We start from the raw sequence: 25,184 nt of genomic DNA on the forward strand, positions 1-25,184 counted from the left end.
ATTCATTTTATCCTAGAATATCTCAGTAGAAAGACCCATAAACTATTAAAGGGAACCTGTCACCCCGTTTTTATAGTATGAGATAAAAATACCGTTAAATAGGGCCTGAGCTGTGCTTTACAATAGTGTATTTTTTGTCCCCTGATTCCCCACCTATGCTGCCGAAATACCTTACCAAAGTCTCCGTTTTCACCTGTCAATCACGCTGGTCTGGTCAAAGGGCGTGGTGAATTGGCTGTTTCTCTCCCCCACCTCTTGCTTATCTTCCCGGCGTTGGCGTAGTGTTTTGCGCATGCGCAACTGCTGAATGCACTGTGCAGCAGCAGACAAAGAGCGCGATCTGCGCTATTCACCAGCTTTTCCGTGGCGGCGGCCATCTTCCTGAGGCCGCGCGTGCGCAGATGGAGTGCTCTGCTGCCCGGGGCTTCAGGAAAATGGCCACGGGAGCGCAGATGGAGATCGCGGCAGCCATTTTTCTGAAGCCGAGTTCGCATCTCTGCTTCAGGAAAATGGCCGCCGCGATATCCATCTGCGCACGCACGACATCCCACGGCCATTTTCCTGAAGCCCCGGGCAGCAGAGCACTCCATCTGCGCACGCATGCAAACAGAATTCCGCTGTTGGGCATGCGCAAAACACTACGCCAACGCCGGGAAGATAAGCAAGAGGTGGGGGAGAAACAGCCATTTCACCACGCCCTTTTGACCAGACCAGCGTGATTGACAGGCGAAAACGGCGACTTTGGTAAGGTACTTAGGCAGCATAGGTGGGGAATCAGGGGACAAAAAATACACTATTGTAAAGCACAGCTCAGGCTTTATTTAATGGTATTTTTATCTCATACTGAAAAAACGGGGTGACAGGTTCCCTTTAAATAGATGACACAGTAATACTTCAGCAATCTAGAAAATAATCCAGATATTCTGATGTTTTTCACATTTCTGGCCTAAAACTGCATAACAACAAGCAGCCTCACATTAACACGAGCAGAAGACCATAACCAATTACTGTACTTCAGCACTATACACAATAAATCACTATTTTGAGTTGGGTTTTCAAAGTACCACTAACGTTTTCTTTAGATAATGTATTTTTTTTGGGGGGTTACGGTGTCTTTCATTCTTCATTCTCCCACTAGGCCCAATATGTATACATACACATACATGCATGCATACATAGAGTGTACTGTGCACAAGTTTTAGGCAGGGTGGATAAATAGCAATTATTGCAGTAAGAATGCTTTCAAACATAGACGTGTTAATAGTGTAATTTATCAATTAATGAAACAGAGTGAAAGAACAAAAGAAAAATCTGAATCAAATATTTGGTGTGACCATTCTGTGCCTTCAAAACATAAACGCACCAATTCTTCTAGCTAAACTTGCACATCATTTTTGAAGGAACTCAACAGTGAAATTGTCTTAACCATCTCGGAGAACCACAGATCTTCTGTGAATATAAGACTGCTCACATCCACGTGTCTCTTCATGTAATCTCCAAACACGGACGTTGAGATCAGGGCTCTGCGGAGGCCATATTAACTTAAAACAGTAATAGATAGAGTTTGAGGGAGCAATCTTAAGCGAGTCGCACTTATACGGTGTTATAATATAGATGTTAGATTCTGTCCTTCCCCCACTAATATTTGGGATATATATATGCTCTTACACCTGTTACTCATTAAATTGCTTTGTCTATTATTACATGTGTTGCTTTTATGATATATATGTGATGTGAATAAAAATCCTAATAATTTGTACCGTACTTTTGGGACGTTTTAGACTCTTTCTTTGCTTTGTTAGTATTTAAAACAGTAACCGTAGTTTTAATTTCTATTTCAAAGATCAGTAGCACATATGAAAATAAGCAACTTTGTAATCCATATCAGATAAATATGCTTCTTTGTCAGTCAGGACTGATTATTAATTTTCAAAATTCTCAGTTTATGGGTAAAATCTGTTTTGAGTGAAGGCAGATAACATTACTAAGGTATGAGATAGAGAAGGTACTACTGATAAGATTCCGCGTATGGAGGAGGGGGTAGTTCTACCTACAGCACCTCCCAAATCGTTTCACACAGGAGATGTCAGGTAGTACTGAATAGATTCTCTCTCAGTAATGAGAAAGTCTGCCTTCACCGAATACAGATTTTACCTGTAAATTGAAAATTTGGAAAATGACTGATCATCTCTGACCGAGAAAGATTTCACTGATGAAATCTTAGTGTGTACTATATATACACTTTATAAAATAAGAAATGAAATTACGGTTACACTTTAAAAGACTCCTTGTGCTTTACGGTGAAGATGGTTCTTTATAGGGTAATGATTACGGTATATGCTTGAGGTTGTTGGCCTGCTGCAAAATACATTTGGAGCCAGATAGTTTCATGATGGTATTGCATGATGGACAAGTATCTGCCTGCATTTTCCATTATTGAGGAAAACATTAATCTTGATCAAATCTCCAACTCCATTTGCTAAATCACAGCCCAAAACTTGCAAGGAACCTCCACCATGCCTCACTGTTTCCTGCAGAGCACGGAAATTATATCAGTGCTACCACTGTGGCGGTGAAATTAATAAAAACCGTCTAGTATTTTAACTCCTTCAAGCATGAACATTTTTCTTTTGTTTTATTCTCACCTTCTTTCAAGAGCAATTACTTTTACAATTTTGTCAATACAGCCATATGAGGACTTGTCTTGAATGACAGAAATCATTTTACCACATCGTGTACTGAAAAACGGGATAAAAAAAAATAATTTTTTTTATTTACCATGTTCACTATAAAGCAAAACTGACTAGGCAATGTGATTCTCCGGGTCAGTACCACTACACAGAAATTAATGGTATGCAACAGAATGAATGGTGTCATTCAAAAGTACAAGTCGTCCTGCAAAAAACAAGTCCTCATACTGATATAAGATAGAAAAATAAAAGTTATGGCCCTTGGAAAAGGGGTAAGAAAAACAAAATTGGGGAGAGAAAAAAAAGGAAGATGGCCAAGGCGTGAAGAAGTTAATCGTCCCCCTTAGGGGACTGGAATCTACGAACGTCTGATCACAACTTGTACTACACAAAGTAGAGCATCACCACTGTTATGTATTGCTAAAATTACAATCTCCTGTAAACACAGGCTTTCACAGTAGTATCGTAATGACAGGCATCCCAGCTGTCGACAACCCACTAGTAGCCCGCAATAATGTCATAGTTGCGCCAATGGGAGCATGGCACGAGCAGTACACATCGGCACGTGTTAAATGCCGCTGTCAGAAATTGACGGCAGGATTTAACAGGTTAATCGCCGTATGCAAAGCTCCAGTGTTATTATTTATTTATATAGCACCATTAATTCCATGGTGCTGTACATGAGAAGGGATTACATCTAAATACAAATATCACTTACAGTAAACACAAATAACAATGACAGACTGATACAGAGGGAAGAGGACCCTGCCCTTGCGGGCTTACATTCTACAGGATTATGGGGAAGGAGACAGTAGGTCGAGGGTTGCAGTAGCTCAGATGGTGTTGAGGTGGCCGTGTGGTCATTACAGGCTGTAAGCTTCTTTGAAGAGGTGGGTTTTCAGGTTTCATTTGAAGGATCCAAATGTGGTGGATAACCGGACGTGTTGGGGCACAGAATTCCAGAGGATGGGGGATATTTGGGAGAAGTCTTGGAGGCGATTGGGTGAGGAGCGAATAAGCGTGAAGAGAAGGAGGTCTTGGGAAGACCAGAGATTACGTGAGGGAAGATATTGAGAGATTAGTTTGGAAATATACGGAGGAGAAAGGTTATGGATGGCTTTGTAGTTGAGTGTTAGTAGTTTAAACTGGATACGCTGGGAAATTGGGAGCCAATGAAGGGATTTGCAAAGAGGGGAAGCAGGAGTGTAGCGAGGAAAGATTAATTAGTTGGGCAGCAGAGTTAAGGACGGACTGGAGGGGTGCGAGAGTGTTAGAAGGTAGGCCACAGAGGAGGATGTTGCAGTAGTCGAGGCAGGAGATGATTAGGACATGCACAAGCATTTTGGTAGAGTGAGGGTTGAGGAAAGGACGGATTCTGGAAATATTTTTGAGCTGGAGGCGACATGAGGTGGCAAGAGCTTGGATGTGCGGTTTGAAGGACAGGTTAGAATCCAGGGTTACTCCGAGGCAGCGGATTTTGGGGACAGGGGAAAGTGTGATTTCATTTATTTTGATAGATAGATCAGGTAGAGAAGATATGAGAGATGGAGGTAAGATAATTAGTTGAGATTTGTCCACATTGAGCTTGAGGAAGCGAGAGGAGAAGACGGAGGATATGGCTGATAGACACTCTAGGATTCTGGAGAGCAGAGAGGTGACATCTGGGCCAGAGAGGTAGATCTGAGTGTCATCAGCATATAGATGGTACTGGAAGCCATAGGACCTTATGAGTTGTCCCAGGCCGAGTGTATAGATTGAGAAGAGTAAGGGCCCAAGGACAGAGCCTTGAGGGACACCAACAGAGAGGGGGAGAGATGAAGAGGTAGTATGGGAGTAAAAAAAGCTAAATGTGCGGTTGGTAAGGTATGAGGAGATCCAAGATAGGGTGAGGTCTTTGACCCCAAAGGAAGAGAGGATCTGCAGTAGGAGGCAGTGGTCAACTGTGTCGAAGGCAGAGGACAGGTCTAGAAGGAAGAGTATAGAGAATTGTCTGTTAGCTTTGGCTGTAAGTAAGTCGTTAGTAATTTTGGTCTGGGAAGTCTCAGTGGAATGGTGGAGACGGAAGCCAGATTGTAGGTGGTCTCAGAGAGAGTTAGATGCAAAGTGAGAGGAAAGTTCAGCATGGACGTGCTGCTCAAGGAGTTTGGATGTAAATGGGAGCAAAGATATGGGGCGATAGCTGGACATAGGTTTGGGGTAAAGTGATGGCTTTTTGAGGATACGTGTGATAGCATTAAGCTACTTACGGGTAGCGGCATTTTTCGGAGGCCCATGACAGCACCACGAGAGAGGGGATCCGCCCCTTTAGGAACAGGAAACCCACAGATACAAAAGGGCGGCACCTCTCCCACGCATCAGTTGGATTACAGAGCCTGAGAGGACTACCGCAGTTAATGACAAGCAAACACAATATTGCATACAATTAAACACAATGACTTTAATAAAGTAACACACGTGAGAAGATAACATTTCTTCTTTAAATTATTTAGTTATTTATAACCCCAAGTTGTGCAACCCCATGTGAAAAGGGAGGGAACTAAGGGTGCTGTCATGGGCCTCCGAAAAATGCCGCTACCCGTAAGTAGCTTAATGCTTTATTCGGACTCCCATGACAGCACCACGAGAGATTTACAGAGATGTAAGCCATTTTTAGGGAGGGACAACAGCCTGCAGCACCCTTAACCCGAAGGTGAGATCTGAGGAGAACCCCAAGTCCAATCTATAGTGTTTGAAAAAGGTGGAAGGGGATGACCATGTGGCCGCCTTACATATCTGGTCGACCGACACTCCAGACCTCTCTGCCCAGGATGACGCCATGGCTCGGGTGGAATGTGCCCTCAGATTCTGCGGAGCCGGACCCCCACCTGTCGTGTAAGCAAGAGAGATAGCCTCCCTAATCCATTTAGCTAGTATGTATTTAGATGCTCTAGCCCCTTTCCTTGGACCTTGGAAGGACAGGAATAGTGCATTATCCTTCTTCCAATCATTAGTGACCGAGATATATTGAAGAAGGCATCTCCTGACATCTAAGGTATGGAGCTCCCTTTCTTTAGGGTTAGAAGGATTAGGGATAAACGAAGGTAAAACTATCTCCTGCGATCTGTGAAACTGGGATACTACTTTTGGTAAGTAGGCTGGGTCCGGTCTTAGGATAACTCTATCCTGGAGAAATTCTATATACGGGGGAAGTCTAGAGAGTGCCTGGATGTCTCCTATCCTGCGAGCTGATGTTATAGCTACTAGGAAAGCTGTTTTGAGAGACAACATCCCGACTGAGGCTTCATTCAACGGCTCAAAAGGGGGCTTTGTCAAAGAAGAAAGGACAAGATTTAAATCCCATGGTACCATTTTGTTTCTATAAAGTGGTCTAATTCTACCGACCGCCTTAATGAATCTCGACACCCAGTAGTTTCCCGCAATATTACATGAGAACAGGGCCCCAAGTGCAGAAACTTGTACTTTTAATGTGCTTGTGGAGAGTTTTAACTCTAACCCTCTTTGCAAAAATTCCAATATTTGACGTATTGGTACACCATCATTGATATTAAATTCTGAGAAAGTTAAGAACTTTCTCCAGGTTCTGGAGTAGATTCTTGTTGTTATTGGCTTTCTACTTCTTAAAAGGGTATCGACTAATTTAGGAGAGAAGCCTTTATTTTCTAACAATGACCGCTCAAACTCCAAGCCGTCAAATGAAGTCCCTTCACTTGTGGATGGAGTATCGGCCCCTGGGAGAGTAAATTTGGGATGTCTGGAAGTACCCAGGGATCGCCCACTGACATCGTCCTGAGCCATGAAAACCAGGTTCTCCTGGGCCAAAAGGGAGCAATCAGAATGAGTCTCGCACGATCTTCTCTGACCTTCCTCACCACTAGAGGTAGTAGGTTCAGTGGCGGGAAGGCGTAGGCCAGAGAAAAATCCCATTTTATGAGGAATGCGTCCACTGCCAGTGGATTTTCCCTGGGATTTAGGGAACAAAAGTTTTTTACTTTTTTGTTTTCTCTTGTGGCAAATAGGTCCACTACCGGTTGACCCCACAAGCGTACAATCTGTTTGAAGATGTCTCCGTTTAGAGACCATTCTCCTTGCTTTAGAACGTTGCGGCTGAGAAAGTCCGCTTTTATGTTGTCTTTTCCTGTGATGTGCAAAGCAGTCAAGGATTGTAAATTCTCTTCTGCCATCCGGAGGAGACGATCTGTGATCTGCATCAGAGCCTCGGAGTGTGTCCCTCCTTGATGATTTATATAGGAGACTGCCACCCGGTTGTCTGAGAGGATCCTGACGTGGTGGCCCTGCAGATACATGAGGAGGTTTTTAACTGACAATTCGATTGCTAATAATTCTCTCTGATTGGAAGAGGATGTTGAGTATGGTTCCCATTGGCCTTGCACTACAATGTCATTCATGTGAGCCCCCCAACCTGAGGAGCTGGCATCCGTAGTCACAACCCGGGACACGTCTATCATCCAGGGAACACCTGCTGACAAATTATCCCTATCCAGCCACCAACTTAGGGATTTGAGAGTCGCTGGTTCTAGCGTTATTTTTTCCTCTAATACACCCCTCAAGATCCTATCCTTAAACAAAATCTCTTTCTGGAGGGATCTAGTGTGAAAGTGTGCCCACCTTACCGCTGGTATGCACGATGTGAGGGACCCCAACAGGGACATAGCTTGCCGCAGGGTCATAGAGGGTGTATTTACTGCTTTTTGTACCTGATGCTGAATCTGAGATAGTTTATTTTCCGGAAGATAACACTGCTGTGTAGTTGAATCTAGTAATAAGCCCAGAAACTTCTGAATTTTTTGAGGCTGTAATCGAGACTTTTCAAAATTAATTATCCAGCCCAGGCGTTCCAGCGTAACCCTAGTTAGTTCTAGTTGAGACAAACAGTGTTCTACCGAGTTACCTATTATGAGGAAATCGTCAAGGTATGGGACAATAAGGACATTAGCTTCTCGCAAGTGAGCCATCACCTCTGCCACTATTTTTGAGAATACTCTAGGGGCTGATGTTATACCGAAAGGAAGAGCTCTGTACTGAAAGTGATAAACAACTCCTCCCATTAATACTGCTACCCTCAAGAACTGCTGGAAATCCGCATGAATAGGTACGTGGTAATAGGCATCCTTTAAGTCGACTACCACCATGAAGCAGTTTTTGAACAGTATCTTTATTGTTGAGCTAATGGACTCCATCTTAAAGGTATGCTTAACCAAAAAACTATTAAGATGTCTGAGATTTATAATGGTTCTATACGAGTTATCAGGTTTCTGAATAAGAAACAAGGGAGAATAGAATCCTTTCCCTCTATCAGTCTCTGGAACCTGTGTAAGAACATTTTTAGAACAGAGAGACCAAACCTCTTCTTCTAGAGCAGATTGTTCTAGGGGATTAGAACGTAAGGGTGTTAACATAAATTTATCCCGTGGGGTATGGCAAAACTCAAGAGTAAGACCTCGAGAAATAGTATCTTGAACCCAGACACTATTCGTGATCTCTGACCATTCTGAACCAAAATGCGAAAGTCTACCCCCCACCGGGGCTCCTAGTCATTTGTCCTCCTTCTTCCTTTCTTTTGAGGAACGACGGAACATATATCCCGTACCTCGTCTACGTCTGTCGTCCCACCTAGACCGATCCCTTGAAGGTGAAAAGGTACGCTTCCCTCCGCGACCGAACCTTCTTTTATTAAAGGGACGACGGTAGGATCCCAGCAGGTTGGGGAACTTCTTTCTGTCATCTCCCGCTTTTTCTAGGAGTTCATCTAAGGTGGGCCCGGATAGATACTCCCCTTTACATGGAATGATGCAGAGTTTTGATTTTGACTGTATATCGCCTGGCCAACATTTCAGCCAAAGAGCCCTTCTGACCGCATTCGAGAGACCTGCTGCCCTAGCAGCCATTTTGACAGAGTCAATAGACGCATCTGATAAGAAAGCAGCTGCTTCTTGGATCAGTGGTAAGGCAGTCAGGATAGAATCCCTTGATGCACCTTCTTTTAACTGAGTCTCTAATTGTTCCAACCAAACCATCATTGATCTGGCTGTACAGGTTGAAGCCACCGCAGGCCTTAAAGAACCGGCCGCCATCTCCCAGGTACTTTTTAGAAAGGTGTCCGCTTTTCTATCAAGGGGGTCCTTAAGGGTCCCCATGTCCTCAAAGGGGAGAGAGGCCCGTTTGGCCACTTTGGCTATTGCCGCATCCAACTTAGGGGCTTTTTCCCAGTTGGTGACTGCAGGATCATCAAACGGATATCTGCGCTTCTGCGCTGGGGGTAAAGAACCCTTTCTCTCAGGTTTTTTCCACTCTTTACTGATAAGAGCCTGGATTTTTTCGTTAAGCGGGAAGACTCTACGTTTTTTCTGCTCCAACCCACTGAACATAATTTCCTCCTTGGAAAGTTGGGGTCTCGGTTCCGTTATGCCCATCGTTCCTCTGACCACCTTGACCAGCTTATCTACTCGTTCGAGGGGTAGACAGAAGCGGGCGGTGTCCTCATCCGAGGAAGAGGATGACGCAGCCGAACCGGAGAAAACTTCCTCCTTATCCTCTTCTACTGAAGAATCGGAGAGTAACGGAGCTTTGGATTTAGAGCTTCCTCCTTGAGAAAAACCCTTTAAGGATTGTCTGACCTCCATTCTGATCATCTCCTTTAAGCTGGTGGTCATAGTAAGGGATTCCTCCGCCACCTGAGGGGGGTAAGTAAAGCAATCTAATCCCTGTAGATATAATGCTCTCCCTCTCTCCCCTTTCCTGAGACCTCACCGTCTGCTGTATACAGGGGCCACATAACTTTTTAGGGCACGAATCAGGTAGGGGAACCCCGCAGATTCCACATTCCCTGTGTTTCGCCTTCCCGGCACATTTCTTCCCCTATAATGGAACATATGAGGGGAATCATGTCACTGAGTGAACTTTCACGAAGATCACTTACCAGCGCTGCCCAAAGAAAAAGTACCGGAATCCGAGGGGGATTTCTCCTGGCTGACGTTCCAGACCCCTGTCTGGAGGTGCTTTTGTGGCCAGATTCACTACTCCTTTTGTCGCGATCCTTCTCTTTAGGCTTCTGGGCTTCCAGAAGCTGCACGTGCTCGTCCTCCATCTTCACCAGATATGAGGCCAGAAGCAAGGGATCACGATCCGGAGTTCTTTTTATAATCTCTCCCCCGGTCAGCAGCTGTGCCTAGCGCTCCCCTGATTACCTCTTCCGGCCTCCCCCTGGTGCAGGTGGTAAACCCCCCGGGGCTCAGAACGCCGGCGACGCTGTACCGGTGGGCGCCGCCATCTTGGTATTCACTGCGCATGCGCAGGACCCCGGAAGTGACTGCCGACTCCTCCCCCGGCGTCACCCGGCCTCCCAGCGCTTCCCATCAGCGCAAAGAGCGGCGAGGACGCCGGACAGAGCCGCAGCACCTCCGGATGGCGCCAAGCATCGCCGCATACCTGAGACCCCAGCTACCCCAGAAGGAGGGGACCCAGGGGACATACTTACGCGGCGCTGGTCTAGAGACAGGACACCACCGGTGACCGCTCTCTGCTGGAATGTCGCCCATATGCAGCCCTGCCAGGACCATTGCGACATCTACCAGGGACTCCGCACCGGCCGAGGTAGGAGACCCCCTTGCTACCCGAGTCGGCCGGCCGGCCTGGGATCCTTTTGTAAAATCTGTAGGATCCCGTCCCGTTAGGAACAGGAAACCAACTGATGCGTGGGAGAGGTGCCGCCCTTTTGTATCTGTGGGTTTCCTGTTCCTAAAGGGGCGGATCCCCTCTCTCGTGGTGCTGTCATGGGAGTCCGAATAAAGTGGCATGTTTGAAAGCAGTGGGGAAGGTACCAGAAGTTAGTGATAGGTTGAAGAGATGGGTTAGGGATGGGATTAGTGTGGTGGTGAGGTTGGGGAAGAGGTGGGATGGGGTCAAGTGCACAAGTGGTGAGGTGCGATTTGGAGAGAAGATGAGCAAGTTCCCCTTCAGCTGTTAACATGAAATCAGCCATCATGTGGTGGGAAAATAAAAGCTTGTCTTGCGAACCCGCATCCCATGCAAGGACACAAGATATGACGTACGCCTACATCATGTCGTGAAGGGGTTACATGTCTCTTCTAGCAAGATTTTTCAGAAGAGTACTTTTGTGTAACGGATTCCCAACATTTTTTTCTGTTAGTTCTGAGCTGATGGAATTGCTGGACGTCTTCTGAGTTCAAAGGGAAGTATGATGTGCGTTTCATCTGCTGGTTGACCACTCCATCTATAGTCCTCAATGTTGCCTATTTCCGAGTCCTCAATGTTTTGAAGCCAGCCATACAGACAGACAATGTCATTATTACTCTTTTCAGGATAGTTCACAGGATTTTAGCCCTTTCATTCTCCACCACTTGCTCTGGGGTCTCCCATCAGGACTTAGTCCACATGCTGTGCACATGTTCCTGTATACAATTCCTGCTACTTGGTTGTGGCGTTCGGTATACGCTGTTCCTGCTTGCATTTTGCATCCTGTCACTGTGTTGGACTGCTTCTTTGCATAGTCTGCATCTTAGGTCTTGTCTTGTGTGGTAGATTCCTGCTTCTATGGATATGGTACTTAGTGCTTGCTCTTGTGCCGATATGATTAGTGCCTCTGTGCTGTCTCGGGAGTCCAGCTTTTTCCAGCCATTCCAGACTCTGTAATTATCTGACTAAGAGAACAGAACAGCAATGGGGACAGTGCATCAATCTTGGTATATGCCGCATTTGATGGTCACTTGCGCTAGTTGTCTTGTGTTGACTTCCAATGTTGTTCTCCATAGTCCCATTGAGTTTCCATGTGTGTGGCACTGAGTCATAGGCTTTCCTGTAGTCAATCCAGGCTGTGCTGAGATTGGTCTGTCTGGATCTTGTCTTGAGTGACTGCTCTATTAGGAGCTGGTGCTGAAAGCCTCTGGTGTAAGCCAAATGCCTTTCTGAGCTGGATTCATGTACTGGTTCATATGTTTCTGTAGCTTGGAGGCTATGATGCCTCACAGGAGCTTCCATGTTGTTGTAAGGCAGGTTATAGGGTGTTAGTTGGATGGAACTGTTATCACAATGTCTGGTTGATTAGCCAATACCTTTCTCTGGGGTCTCCCATATGCTGTGCAGATGTTGCTGTATACAATTCCCGCTACTTGGTTGTGGCGTTCGGTATACGCTGTTCCTGCTTGCATTTTGCATGCTGCCACTATGTGTTGCACGGTTTCTGAGGATTCTTTGCATAGACTGCACCTTGGGTCTTGTCTTCTGTGGTAGATTCCTGCTTCTATGATGTGCCGCTATTAGTGCCTCTGTGCTGTCTTGGAGTCCAGCTTTCTCCAGCCATTGGTAGGATTTCTCCATGTCAGCCACCTCCATATCTGTCGATGGTATATCCCATGCAGCAGCTTGATATATATATATATATATATATATATATATATATATATATATATATATATATATATATATATATATATATATATATATATATATATATATATATATATTATACACACACACACCAGAACTTTATATATGATGAAATTTCTCACACACACACACACACCAGAACTTTATATATGATGAAATTTCATGGAATGTACCAAAACACTTTCTCCACAAGGCAGGACAGAAATTTCTTAAACATAGCTGATGATTAAGATGACACAGATAGCAGAACACAATTATAATGGAGTAGATGACAGTTCAGTCTCCTGACTGTTTAGTGATAATCTATTGTTTTTTTGTTTTTTTTTAATAACATAGGAAAATATTATGCATACCTCCGGTCACATTCCAACTAGACGTACACAGCCTCGCTCAATTCACTGGTATTGAGCAAGGCCGTGCAGATGCAATCAGAGTACGGAAGGGAGTATGCATATTGCACTCATGTTCCCAATGCCGGCACCAAAGAATCCAGAGTGCGTTGTGAGGATTCGCCAGTCTGCAGTCACAGAGTGGCTGCAGACTTTCGTGCCAAACCTGGACTACATCTTTAAGGCTGAAGGGAAGGAAACAGGAGGTTGAAATTCATGGAAATAAGTGCATACAAGAAGAGCAGGGTGGTAGATAATCAGGTGTGGAGGAGGGGTGCAGTTGAAGGGAAAAAAATGAAAGGGCTTCTTTAGGTTTCTCCGGTTCACAATTCTCTGTGCATATCTTAGAATGTTGAATTATTTTGATAATATAGATTTTTTTTCTTCTTTATTATATAAAATCATTTATCAAAACACAAAAATGGATAGGAAAGAAAAGAAAAATGAAAATGTCTCATACCTCCAGCTGCTGTAAAAGAGATTTGCCCTTCTTATTAATTTCATTTATTAAGGTGAAGATAGCAACTTTAATTTCCTGTTCCACTCTTTTATTAGTTTCATTCACTTCTTTTATCCTGCAGAGCACACAAAACAATAACGGAGATTTAATATAAACCATGTCTATATGAGCAAGAGGGAAAGGGGAGGGATCCTGTGCTATCAATTTAAGTCATAATTTAAAAAGGGGCTGTCCACTTTTGACAACCCCTTGACAGTAGCTTCAAATTAAATTGATTGTAGGGCTCCTCACTACTGGGAGTACTAATGATTAAATGTAATTCGCTAGAGAACCAGGAGAGTAGTCTTTTTTAATAGAAGTACCACCACAACAGAAAAATTAAGGCATTTCATGGTGCTCATCGAAATCAATGCACTGTCAATGCTGGGATAATGGTGTTAAACACATTCCCTCCCTTTAGACAGTTTTGCAAAAAATCTCGACAACCCCCTTTTAACTTAAAATAACCAAAGAACAAAAGATGCAATTTCTTTGTAGTAGTTTCAACGATATCTAAAAAAAGAAAGAATTTGCACTGTTTTGGGGGCAAAGATAAATGTTTAGACTTCACCAGAAAAAAAAAAATATGTCAAACAAAAAAAATATACCCAATATAAGCAGGAATGTCGATTATATTAAATGTTATTTTTCCCCAACTTTTGAGGTTTCGTTGTACATTTTGGCTATAACTGTCATTTATCACTTTTTTTTTTTTTTTTTTTTCTTTTTTTACAGCAAAAGGGTCAGTAACGTTAGCATTTTCTTTAGTAGGAAAAAAAACAGAACTTGGACTTTTGGGAAAATTATCAAAAATGGACACAAATGTCGTCCCAGTAAAGGCCCTAACTATGGTGAAAAATTAAAAAAACAACAACTCTTCAATGGCAAAAGTGGCATGGACACTTGGTTTTATACATGAAGTCTAACAGCTTAGAAACAAGTTAAGAGGATCTTTAACATTTCTTATTAAAGTATTAGAAAAATATAAATTTACCTGTTCTGAACCTGATGAGCAGCAAAGTGAACATAATTCTTTTTTTCCAAGAGCTTAATCAAGAGGCTCTCAATAGCACCCTTCTGGTTCTGAAAGGCCTCCTCCAAAAATTGGTATCTGATAAAAGAATAATCTTTATTATTTACACTGTCACAAAGAACGCCCAGGACACAGTATTATTACCTTTAAACCCTTTCCAAGATGCAGACGATGGTTCCTTATGGCTCATAAACATATATATGATAAACATCTCATATATTAAATATCTACAACGGCTGTAGATGGAAATACCATTTCTCTGTCTTTTCTAATCTTTTATCTACATTTACAAAGTAGTGCGAGTTAAGAGAATTAATTTTTTTGGTCGCAACATACACTAGGATTCCCTAGCAACCAGGCAACCCCCACATGTACTTATGCTGGCTAACAGATGTAAATCTCGGGAAATCTTGAGTACCGAGTATATTCGCTCATCACTATTAAAGACCTATCCTATGGATACATAAATTTAATTTGTGGGGAAACCCTGTTAATAATAATAACAACAACAAAAAAAGTCTAAAATTCCTTTTTTTTTTTTCATCCAGCTGTCATTGCTACTGCTATTCTAATCATTCATTCCCCTTATTTTAACATTAACCAGAGGCAATTGTGAATGATGAGACTTTGTTCAGAATTGGCTCCTCTAAACGAAGACCTTTTCACAATACAGTGATTGTGCTGCCACTGCTGAAAGATTACTGCCGCTATAGGCACTGCGCATACCATATATCATGTGCAGGGAAGCCAAATGGTACTATTACTCAAAACTGCATATGCATAACTAATACCAATACATTAACAACCTAAGCGCATCTGAAAGGCACAACTGTGAATGATTACTAGTAATACATGGGCAAACTTATGCCTGAAACAGAAAATAAGGAGAAATCAAAATAAAAAAAGAGCCTATTTACCCCAAAAACAATGTGCTATACTACCATACAAATATAAAATATAGACCATTAACTGAAAAAATATGTACAGTTCTTAAAGGGAATCTGTCACCCCTGGAACACACTTCAGCCATTACTATGGGCATAAAGGTAATAGAAATGTTAATCTAGTCTTACCTGTATGCCTCATAGTTGCTGTCTAGATGTAGAGAAAAAAAATATATTTTAAATGATTTCTCCCAGGCTCCGGGGGCCTCCGCTCTTCATTATACTATCACCCCCCTCCCATCACACTGACCTGTGATGTGCAGTTGTGGCTCCGGAATGCCACGCATGCGCCCTGCACTCGCTCGACAATCTGTATTTTTTCCTTCTCTGGTCAGTGTATTCAGCGTTCTTGTGCGCCGTGCTTGTGCACAAGAACTGGACCATAGAAATAAAGAAGAGGTACCGATTGTCGAGGAAGTGCAGGGCACATGCACTGGATCCCAGCACAACTGCACGTCTCAAGTCGGTGTGACGGGCATGAGAGAGGGTCATCGTATAATGAAAAGCGGAGGCAGGGTTTTCTTCCAGTCACCGCACGCCCCGGAGCCTGGTAGAAATCATTAGCATAATAAAATAAAAGGCTATTTATCCACATCTTGACAGCAAGACTAGCTTAGCATTCCTACTACAGCTGAAAAGTGTCCCAGGGGTGATAGATTCCCTTTAAACATATAAAATGGAAACCCCTTTTGTGTCTCATGGACAGGTCCATATGTAACCTGTTTAGTCCGAACTTCAGTCACGTAAGTGAAGTTGACCGAAGTGGTGTTGGAAACCAGGGAAGACGTCGATCGGTAAATATCTTATTGCATTACAACACGTACTTAGACAGGTTTCGCAAAAAATACGATTTTAGGAGTGTTTCTGTAACTGATAAAAATAAAACTAGAAGCTTTTTTTAAAGCATTCTTACTTAGCAGAAATTTTTATACACCTGCCTAAAACAAACTATTTCACCATACTTAATACAGATATGTTAAAGCAAAAACCGCTGTAGCAGTAGACAGTATCTTCTGGTCTTGGGGCATTGTCCAGCCTTCTGTACAATGTGAGGAGATGAGATCGTACAATACCTAGTTGATAAGAGAAACCCTGCTTGCAGACCCCTTAGGCCATGTGCACACGTTCAGTATTTTTCGCTATAAAAACGCGAAAAAACCTTTTACCTATGCCTATTATTTACAGTGTATTCCGCATTTCTTGTGCAAATGTTGCATTTTTTTCCCGCGAAAAAAATCGCATAGCGGAAAAAAAAGCAACATGTTCATTAAATTTGCGGAATTGCGGGGATTCCGCACACCTAGGAGTGCATTGATCTACTTACTTTCCGCATGTGGCTGTGCACACCATGCGGGAAGTAAACAGATCATGTGCGGTTGGTACCCAGGGTGGAGGAGAGGAGACTCTCCTCCACGGACTGGGCACCATATAATTGGTAAAAAAAAAAAAATAATTAAAATAAAAAATAGTGATACACTCACCTTCGATGGCCCCGGAGTCTTCCCGCCTCTCAGCGGTGCACGTGGCCGCTTCCGTTCCTATAGATGGTGTGTGTGAAGGACATGCGATGACGTTGCGGTCTTGTGATTGGTCGCGTGACCGCTCACGTGACCGCGACGTCATCGAAGGTCCTGCACACACACACACCATCTATAGGAACGGACGCCGCTGAGGAGATCGGCTGTCTGCAGGTGAGTATAACCATTTATTTTATTTTTTTTTAAATTATTTTTAAACATTCTATCTTTTACTATTGATGCTGCATAGGCAGCATCTATAGTAAAAAGTTGGTCACACTTGTCAAACACTATGTTTGACAAGTGTGACCAACCTGTCAGTCAGTTTTCCAAGTGATGCTACAGATCGCTTGGAAAACTTTAGCATTCTGCAAGCTAATTTCGCTTGCAAAATGCTAAAAAAAAAAAAAAAAAAAAAAAGGCGAAAAAAACGGGAAAAAAACACGCAAAAAAAAAAATGCGTATTTCTTGCAGAAAATGTCCGGTTTTCTTCAGGAAATTTCTGCAAGAAATCCTGACGTGTGCACATACCCTTAATAAGAAACCATAAGATAACTTGAAAAAACTGATAACACAACACTGCATTATGAGCAGTAACTAGGAAAAAGGTTTGACTGTAGCTTCCCTCTAAAGATTATCACAAAATGACATTGAATACAAAAACCTGATTTAAACATCATACACTGCTCAAAAATATAAAGGGAACACTAAAAGCCCACATCTTAGATATCACTAAGGCTACGTTTACATTTGCGTTGTGCGCCGCAGCGTCGGCGCCGGAACGCACAACGCAAACAAAAACGCAGCAAAACGCATGCACAACGCTGCGTTTTGCGCCGCATGCGTCCTTTTTTTCATTGATTTTGGACGCAGCAAAAATGCAACTTGCTGCGTCCTCTGCGCCCGGACGCGGGCGCCGCAGTGACGCAAGCGGCGCAAAACGCAAGTGCGACGCATGTCCATGCGCCCCCATGTTAAATATAGGGGCGCATGACGCATGCAGCGACGCTGCGGCGCCCGACGCTGCGGCGCAGACCGCAAATGTGAACGTAGACTAAATGAAATATTCTAGCTGCAAATCTTTATTCATTACATAGTGGAATGTGTTGAAAACAAAAATGATCAATGTAAATCAAACTTAATATTTCATGGAGGTCTGGATTTGGAATGATACTTAAAATCAAATTGGAAAATCGAATTACAGGCTGATCCAGCTTCAAGGGACAAGGGAATGATGTTCAGTAGTGTGTGTGGCCTCCATGTGCCTGTACAACCACACTACATCGCCTGGATATGGTCTGGATGAGGCAGCGGATGTTCTTTTGTGGGATCTCCTCCCAGACCTGGATTAACGCACCAGTCAACTCCTGGACAGTCTGTGGCGCAACATGGCGTTGGTGGATGGAACAAGACATGACGTTCCAGATGTACTCGTTTGGATTCAGGTCTGGGGAACTGGCAGGGCAGTCCATAGCATCAATGCCTTCATCATGCAGTATCTGCTGACACACTTCAGCCACATGAGGCCTAGCATTACCATGCATGAAAAGGAACCCAGGTCCCAGTGAAGAAGCATATGGTCTTAACAATGGGTGTGAGGCTCTCATCCCGGTACCTACTGGCAATTATGGTACCCACTGGCAATTAGGATACCCTCTGGCTGGCACATAGAGGGCTGTGCGACCCTCCAAATAATTATCCTCCCCACTAACAAACTGGTCATGCTGGAGAATGATGCAGGCAGCAGAATGTTCTCCATGGAGTCTCCAGACTTTGTCACATCTGTCACGCGTGCTCATTGTGAACCTGATCACATCCGTGAAGAGCACACGGCGCCAATGTCGAATGTGCCAATCTTGGTGTTCTCTGGTAAATGGCAATCACCCTGCACGGTGTCGGGCCCTCATACCACCCTCATTGAGTCTGTTTCTGACAGATTGAGCAGACACATGGATGTTAGTGGCCTGCTAGAGGTTATTTTGCAGAGCTCTGGCACTGCTCCTCCTAGCACAAAGGAGGAGCTAGCGGTCCTGCTGCTGGGTTGTTGCCCACCTATGGCCCCCTCCACGACTCCTGGTGTACTGGCCTGTCTCCTCGCATCTGCTACATGCCCTGGACACTGTGCGGACAGACACAGCTACCCTTCTTACCACATCTCACATTGATGTGCCATCCTGGATGAGGTGCGCTACCTGAGCAACTTCTGTGGGTTGTAAACACTGCCTCATGCTACTGTACATCTAGAGGAGAGAGAAATTACAAAATGAATGACCAGAACAGCCAAAAAGGGTGAGAACAGAGAAATGGTCTGTGGTCACTACCTGCAGAACCACACCTTTATAGGGGGTTGTCTTGCTAATTGCCTATCACTTCTACCTGTTGTCTGTTCCATTTGCAAACCGCAGTAGAAATTGATTCACAATCAGTGATGCTTCATAACTGGACAGGGCGATTTCACATAAGTGTGATTTGGAGTTAAACACACAATGTAAGCGTTCCCATAATTTTTTTGAGCACTTTATTGCAATGCTAGACCTCATGCGGCTGAAGTGTGTCAGCAGTTCCTGCATGAAGGCATTGATACTATGGACTGGCCTGCCCGTTCCCTAGACCCAAGTCCAATCTGAGACATCAGGTTTCGTTCCAACCATAAACACCACGTTGGACCAGAGACTGTTCAGGAGTTGACTGATGCTTTAATCCAGATCTAAGAGGAGATCCCTCAGGAGAACATCCGCAGACTCATCAGGACCATGCCCAGGCGTTGTAGGAAGGTCATACAGGCACTTGGAGGCCACGCACACTACTGAGCATCATTTCCTTGTCTTGAGGCAATTCCACTGAAGTTGGATCAGTCTGGCCTAGTAGGTTTGATTTACATTGATCATTTTTGTGTTTTATTGTTGTCAATGACTTCCAATATGCAATGAATAAAGATTTTCAACTAGAATATTTCATTCAGTGACATCTAGAATGTGGTATTTTAGTGTTCCCTTGTAAGGCTATGTTTCCACGAGGCGTACTCCTTCCGTATTTGCTGTGGATTAGACGCTGAGTACAGCCGCAGTGTCCAATCCACAGCGTCCAGATGTTACAGCATAGTGGATGGGATTTATGAAATCCCATCTCCACTATGCGTACAAACACGCAGGTGGCTCCGAAAGATAAATAACACAGTCTATGTATAGAATGAACACATGCGGAATCACAGCCCGAACAAACGGGGGCAGCGCTTTGGGTAGAGTGGGGTATCCGCTGCGACCAAATCGCTGGGATTCGGGACCGTGGACACATACCCTAATGTAGCAAATGCTAACCTGATGCAGATGATGTGGGAATGTTCAGACCTGAGAACATTCTGAAACACAGTTATTGGTACTCTTCACAGTGAAAGTTGACAGTCCTACATGCAAATACTAAAATCTGTATCTTGAGTTTATTGGAGGATGAAATGGAACATCGTTCAAATAGACCTATCAAGCATCCTATTCCAACCTAATAAGCATATTTTTCCCATTAGATAAAGGAATCTTCCTACTCTATCATTCACAAGATTTATGATTTTGTTAATTAGGTTTTCTAAGAAACAAAATTTAATGCACAAAAAAGGGTTGAAAGGGTATGGAAACCATGGTTGAAAACTCCAGATATGCCAACAAATCTGTTACACGAGAATGCTAGAAATGTTATAATAATAGGATTGCAGTAGTAGAGTGGGCATTGTACCGGAGCTGAATACTCTGTGGATAGTTTAGGAAGACCTCAATAGATGTATATGCTTTTTTTTGCGTGGTGATTGGACATTTTTATTGACAAAATTTTGGAAAAGATGTGTTTTGATCGCTTCATATTGTAATATTTTTGTGGTATTGGTAGTATTGCAGGGACAGGAAAAAGCAAAAACAATTTTGCCATTCGTGTTACTTTCTTTAGTGCTTTTATCTAATGGTTAAATTAGATTTATATTTGGAAAAACAGTACTTTCACAGAAGCAGCGATACCACATATTAATTTTTGTATTTAAATGAGAAAGAAAGAGTAAATCAAAATGTTTCTTTTTCTGTCTCTATCCTCAACAGTAAGCAGCACTATACAAAACTGATAGATCCTCAGGGTACCGACCAGCACTCCGGACGCGATGCAGTGAAAAAAAAAACTGTGGTCTTTATTCATCCATGTTTGGTCACATGCTTTAACTCTTTAAATTGTGAGCCTCTGGCAAACCAAATTCATGGCTTAAGAAAGGCTCACAGTGTTAGGAGCCGAAACATCACACATACATGAGTGAATAAAGACCACCACTTATCTTCCACTATCTCACATGTGGAGTGCTGACATTTTTTGCCAAGTAAATATCTTTTTCTAGATTTATTTTTAATTATTTTTTCTGTTTTGTGGACTTGAACCTGCGATCGCCTAATGGATTTTATGACTGTATTTTTCAGACTTTAAGGCTGTGTGCACACGTTGCTGATTTTTTGTGTTTTTTTGCAGTTTTTCCCAGATAAAAATGCTATAAAACCGCAGAAAAACAGCATACAATATGCATCCCATCATTTAGAATGAAAACCGCATGTTTTGTGCACATGATGCGTTTTTTTTCCGTGAAAAAAAACGCATTGCGGTAAAAAAAACGCAGCATATTCATTAATTTTGCAGGTTTTTTGCGGATTTCCCCACTATAAAATGCATTGGGAAATGTCCAGAAAAAAACGCATCAAGACCACATCAAAAACGCACCAAAAACGCGGCAAAAAATGCATGGAGATTTTTTGCAGAAAATTTCAGGTTTTTCTCAGGAATTTTCTGCGAGAATTCCTGAACTTGTGCACATAGCCTAAGACGCACCGGACCATAAGACGAACCAAGGTTTTAGAGGAGGAAGTTAGGAGGAAAAAAAAACTGAAGCAAAAAAATGTGGTCAATTCTGTACTTAATATGCCCTATCCCGATATGCATGGCCCCCCTCTTCCCTATGCCGGTATGCATGCCCCCCACCCCTTCCCCATCCTGGTATGCTATGCAGCATCAATAGTAAAAGATAGAATGTTAAAAACAATAAAAAAAAAAATCTATATATGGTTATTCTCACCTTCCGACGGCCCCCCGATCTCCTTAGTGGCGCTTCCGGTTCGTTCCCAGGGATGCTTTGCGCGAAGGACCTTTGTGACGTCACGGTCGCGTGACCGCGACATCATCTCAGGTGATTCGCGCAATGAATCCCTGGAACGGAAGCCGCCGCGTGCACCACTGAGAGCCGGGAGGACTCCGGGGGCCATCAGAAGGTAAGCATATCCCTATTTTTCTATTTTTTTTTTTTTTTTACAGGAATATTGTACTCAGGACCTGAAGGATGGTCTTCTCTCCTCCAGGCTGGGTACCATCTGCACATGAAGCGCTCACTTTACGCATGGTGGGTATAGCCACATGCGTAAAGTGAGCGTTTCAATGCATTCCTATGGCGGCGGAATTCGCCGCGATTCCGCAGAAATAATGAATATGCTGCAGATTTTACTGCTATACAATTCCGCAGCATGGGCAAAGCAACTGCGGAATCCCATAGGATTGCATGGGAATGCGTTTTTAAGCATTTTGTAAGCGTTTCCGCTGCAGAAAAAAAAGCAGCGGAAACGCATAAAAGACGCAACGTGGGCACACAGCCTTACAGTCCAAGACGCGCACGAAAGTCATATGAGCAGAAACAAAATTGCATTTATGCTTTTCTGCTTGCCTAGTATATAAAAAAATGTAAAGCAATCTTAAGTGGATCACACCTGAGAGTGACTTATCTGCCATAGATGCTATGCTAAAATCAGACATCCCAGATCCTTCCTTTCCCCTTCATCTGCTGACAGAAGATTGTGGAGCTACCCTGTGACAGTCGATATTACAGATTTCAACAAAATATCTAATGAGCACAGCCACCCTTCATTTGCCTTACTGCATAAAAAGAAAAATTTAGCTACACGAGTCATCTATTACCTGGAAACAACAAAGGGCAAACATTCAAAGGGTGTCATAAATATTGTGGGGTCTCATGGCTGACAAAGCATATGTTGCCTTCATGGCTACATGTGTACAGTTGATAATAAGCTTGAGAACCTTTAATGCCAGTCAAACTTAAAAACAGTAATCCTCAGTATTTGGGCACTAGGAGACATGCATACCTGTGTTCCTTATGTTCAAGAAGTTGGCAGTCACGACATGTTAGCTTGTCACAGGTTTCACAGAACAATTTTAGCTGCTCCTGTTTATGGACGTGACAATAAACTAGACGCTGGCCTGACGCTCCCACGGATTCTAGAGAAAAGTAATAAATGTCATAGAAATCTTTTAGTAAAATGAACACACAATAAGAACACAAAGGACTAAAAATAGAAATACACAAATAAAATCCTTTGTTACAGTAAAATCTGTTCCTGAGCCATCAGATTTGATGAAATGAGTAGAAAAACTAAAACGTTTTCATTCTACACTAATTCAAACCAGACAGGTGTCCTCTCTGTGTCTCCTGTGTAATGTATACAGCAGTCAGTGTCTCCTATGTGACGCTTACATCAGACATCCACTGCTTGAGTTCTATAACAGTTACATGAGTGATAATTTCCTACTGTGAGAAGATAGGAGTTGAAATATGTATGTCTATTCGGAACAACTTTCTACTACAAGCCGTTTTTTTAATTGAAAAATTACCGAAGAGAGTAGGCACTGCTCTACATTGACTGAAGCAAACCTGCAAAACCAGTTGTGGGTAGCAACATCATGACTACCACTTATCATAGCTGTGCCAAAGAGAAGCAGCTCCAGCTGTCACATCAGTGGTGAGTTTAGGTGTTTACCCAAATTTAACAGGGTAATTGACACTCCATGATTATGAAAACATCCACGTGAGAAATGTTTGGTTGCACTGGTGGTTCCTTCAGCTTTTGTTACAGGGGTAGTCTGGTCTTCAAAGAAAAGTCTGCAGTTGCTCTGTATGCCTGCAGGCTGCCAAATCATGACCGTGTGCTGTCATGTGAATGGTTGTGCGCAGTTTGCACATTATGTGGTCATGTGCCGAGTAGTCTCATCTGACTTATGCACTTCTCTCCATTCAGAAGAGCCTAGTCAGGAAAATTGAATAGAAGCACATGAGCCATATGACTGCCCACATGTACAAGGAATACAAGTGATTACAAGCAGCCAGTAGGTAACAGCTGTAGCCAAGCTCTGACCTTCAGGTCCTTTTACATGGACCTACTGGCTGTAGTTTCATCAGGTGATCATCAGCCTGGCTACACTGCAACACAATTATAAAATAAGCGTTTTGAACAGTGCTCATTCACGATTAACCTGCAGTGTGAATGCAGCTTTTAAGGGGCTGGCCAGTGCAGATAAGTGGTCACTAGTGATGAGTGAGCGTGCTTGGATAACTCATCTGAGCACGCTTGTGTGCTAACCAAATGTCTTTGGCGTGCTTGGAAAATATGCTTGAGTCCCCACGGATGAATGTCTAGCGGCTGTTTAACAGCCGTAACACATACAGTACATGCACTGACAGTTTGTTAGGTAATCTCTGCGTGTGCTGCGGCTGTCAAATAGGAGCGAGACATGCAGGCGCTAGGACTTAACATATTTTTCGAACTCGCCGAAGACACTTAAAACCTTATCCGAGCACATAGGTGACAACCAGTGATGAGCCAATCTCTAGGGGGTTGGTGGAGGTGTGGGTCCAATCCTGGAACCTGTACAAATTGGCAGAATGTGGCACTTTTATTTCCGTTACAATGAAGCAGCAGAGCAAACGACCAACCGGTGGTCCATCAATTCCCTATGAGGCTGATGAGCTCAGCACTGGGCATTTTCCAGCAGCCCAGTAGACTATGGAGCAGCGGTTAGACATGCGCTCTGCCACTCCATTGTTATGGGGAAAGAGCTCCATTCTTCCTATTAGTGCAGGCAAGGTATCACCTGTACTTTTGAGATAAATTATCTGCACTAGACAAGCACTGCCGTTTACCAATTCAGTCAGCACTGCCAAAAGTAACACCTGTTGTCCATCTTTGGGTTAGGTCAGCAGCATCAGACTGACAGAGGGCAACTCGCTGCACCACCAGAGATCACGAATGCAGCTAGAACATTATTACTGAAGACGACTTGCGCTGCAATTCTCTGCTACGAACAATACACAGAATAAAGCTGTGCTGTTCCAGAGCCATTCCGTTTACATCCAGACGCTGCCAGAGATCAATACAGCTGACCATGTGGATGTCGGACCTCCAAGTATCTAACATTGATGACTACACCAAAAATAAAATTAGCATACTCCATGATATATTTCAAGAAATCCACATTTAAAAACTTTTGCTAAAAGATTTTTGTGGTGCAGTTCTGTATGATCTTGCATTTTCCCCCCTTTTTTTCCCATCATGATCTTAAAATTCAGTGTATCAATAATGTGTTTTTTTGGTGCATTTTTAATCCTAAGGACCAAAAAAAAATTTTTAATGGTGAATGCAAAATATAAGCTTTTAATAAAACAAACGTCAGGTGGATGGACAGATCATAGAAATATCTGTGGATCAGAAAGCTTCAAATCTGAGAAATAAAAGCACAAAATATATTTTCCAAAGTTTCAGAACTTTACATTTCTGACCTGAGTAGAAATGTAAAGTATTCAGTTATTGATTTGACAGAGCCATTAATTCAT

General features: G+C 43.1%; 1 protein-coding gene across 4 annotated transcripts in view; it reads right to left on the reverse strand.

The window, feature by feature from the left end:
- Positions 1-25,184, reverse strand: part of TRIM33 (tripartite motif containing 33) — a 218,282-nt gene that overhangs the window by 78,264 nt on the left and 114,834 nt on the right. For all 4 annotated transcript variants that reach the window (XM_077294962.1, XM_077294965.1, XM_077294964.1 and 1 more), the window contains exons 4-6: positions 22,663-22,795; positions 13,996-14,112; positions 12,963-13,077 (exon numbers count right to left, since the gene is read on the reverse strand). In XM_077294962.1, the coding sequence (XP_077151077.1) occupies positions 12,963-13,077; positions 13,996-14,112; positions 22,663-22,795 (365 nt within the window). The remainder of the gene's footprint in view (positions 1-12,962; positions 13,078-13,995; positions 14,113-22,662; positions 22,796-25,184) is intronic.

Source organism: Ranitomeya variabilis, chromosome 3 (assembly GCF_051348905.1).
Source record: "Ranitomeya variabilis isolate aRanVar5 chromosome 3, aRanVar5.hap1, whole genome shotgun sequence".
Classification (NCBI taxonomy): Eukaryota; Metazoa; Chordata; class Amphibia; order Anura; family Dendrobatidae; genus Ranitomeya; species Ranitomeya variabilis.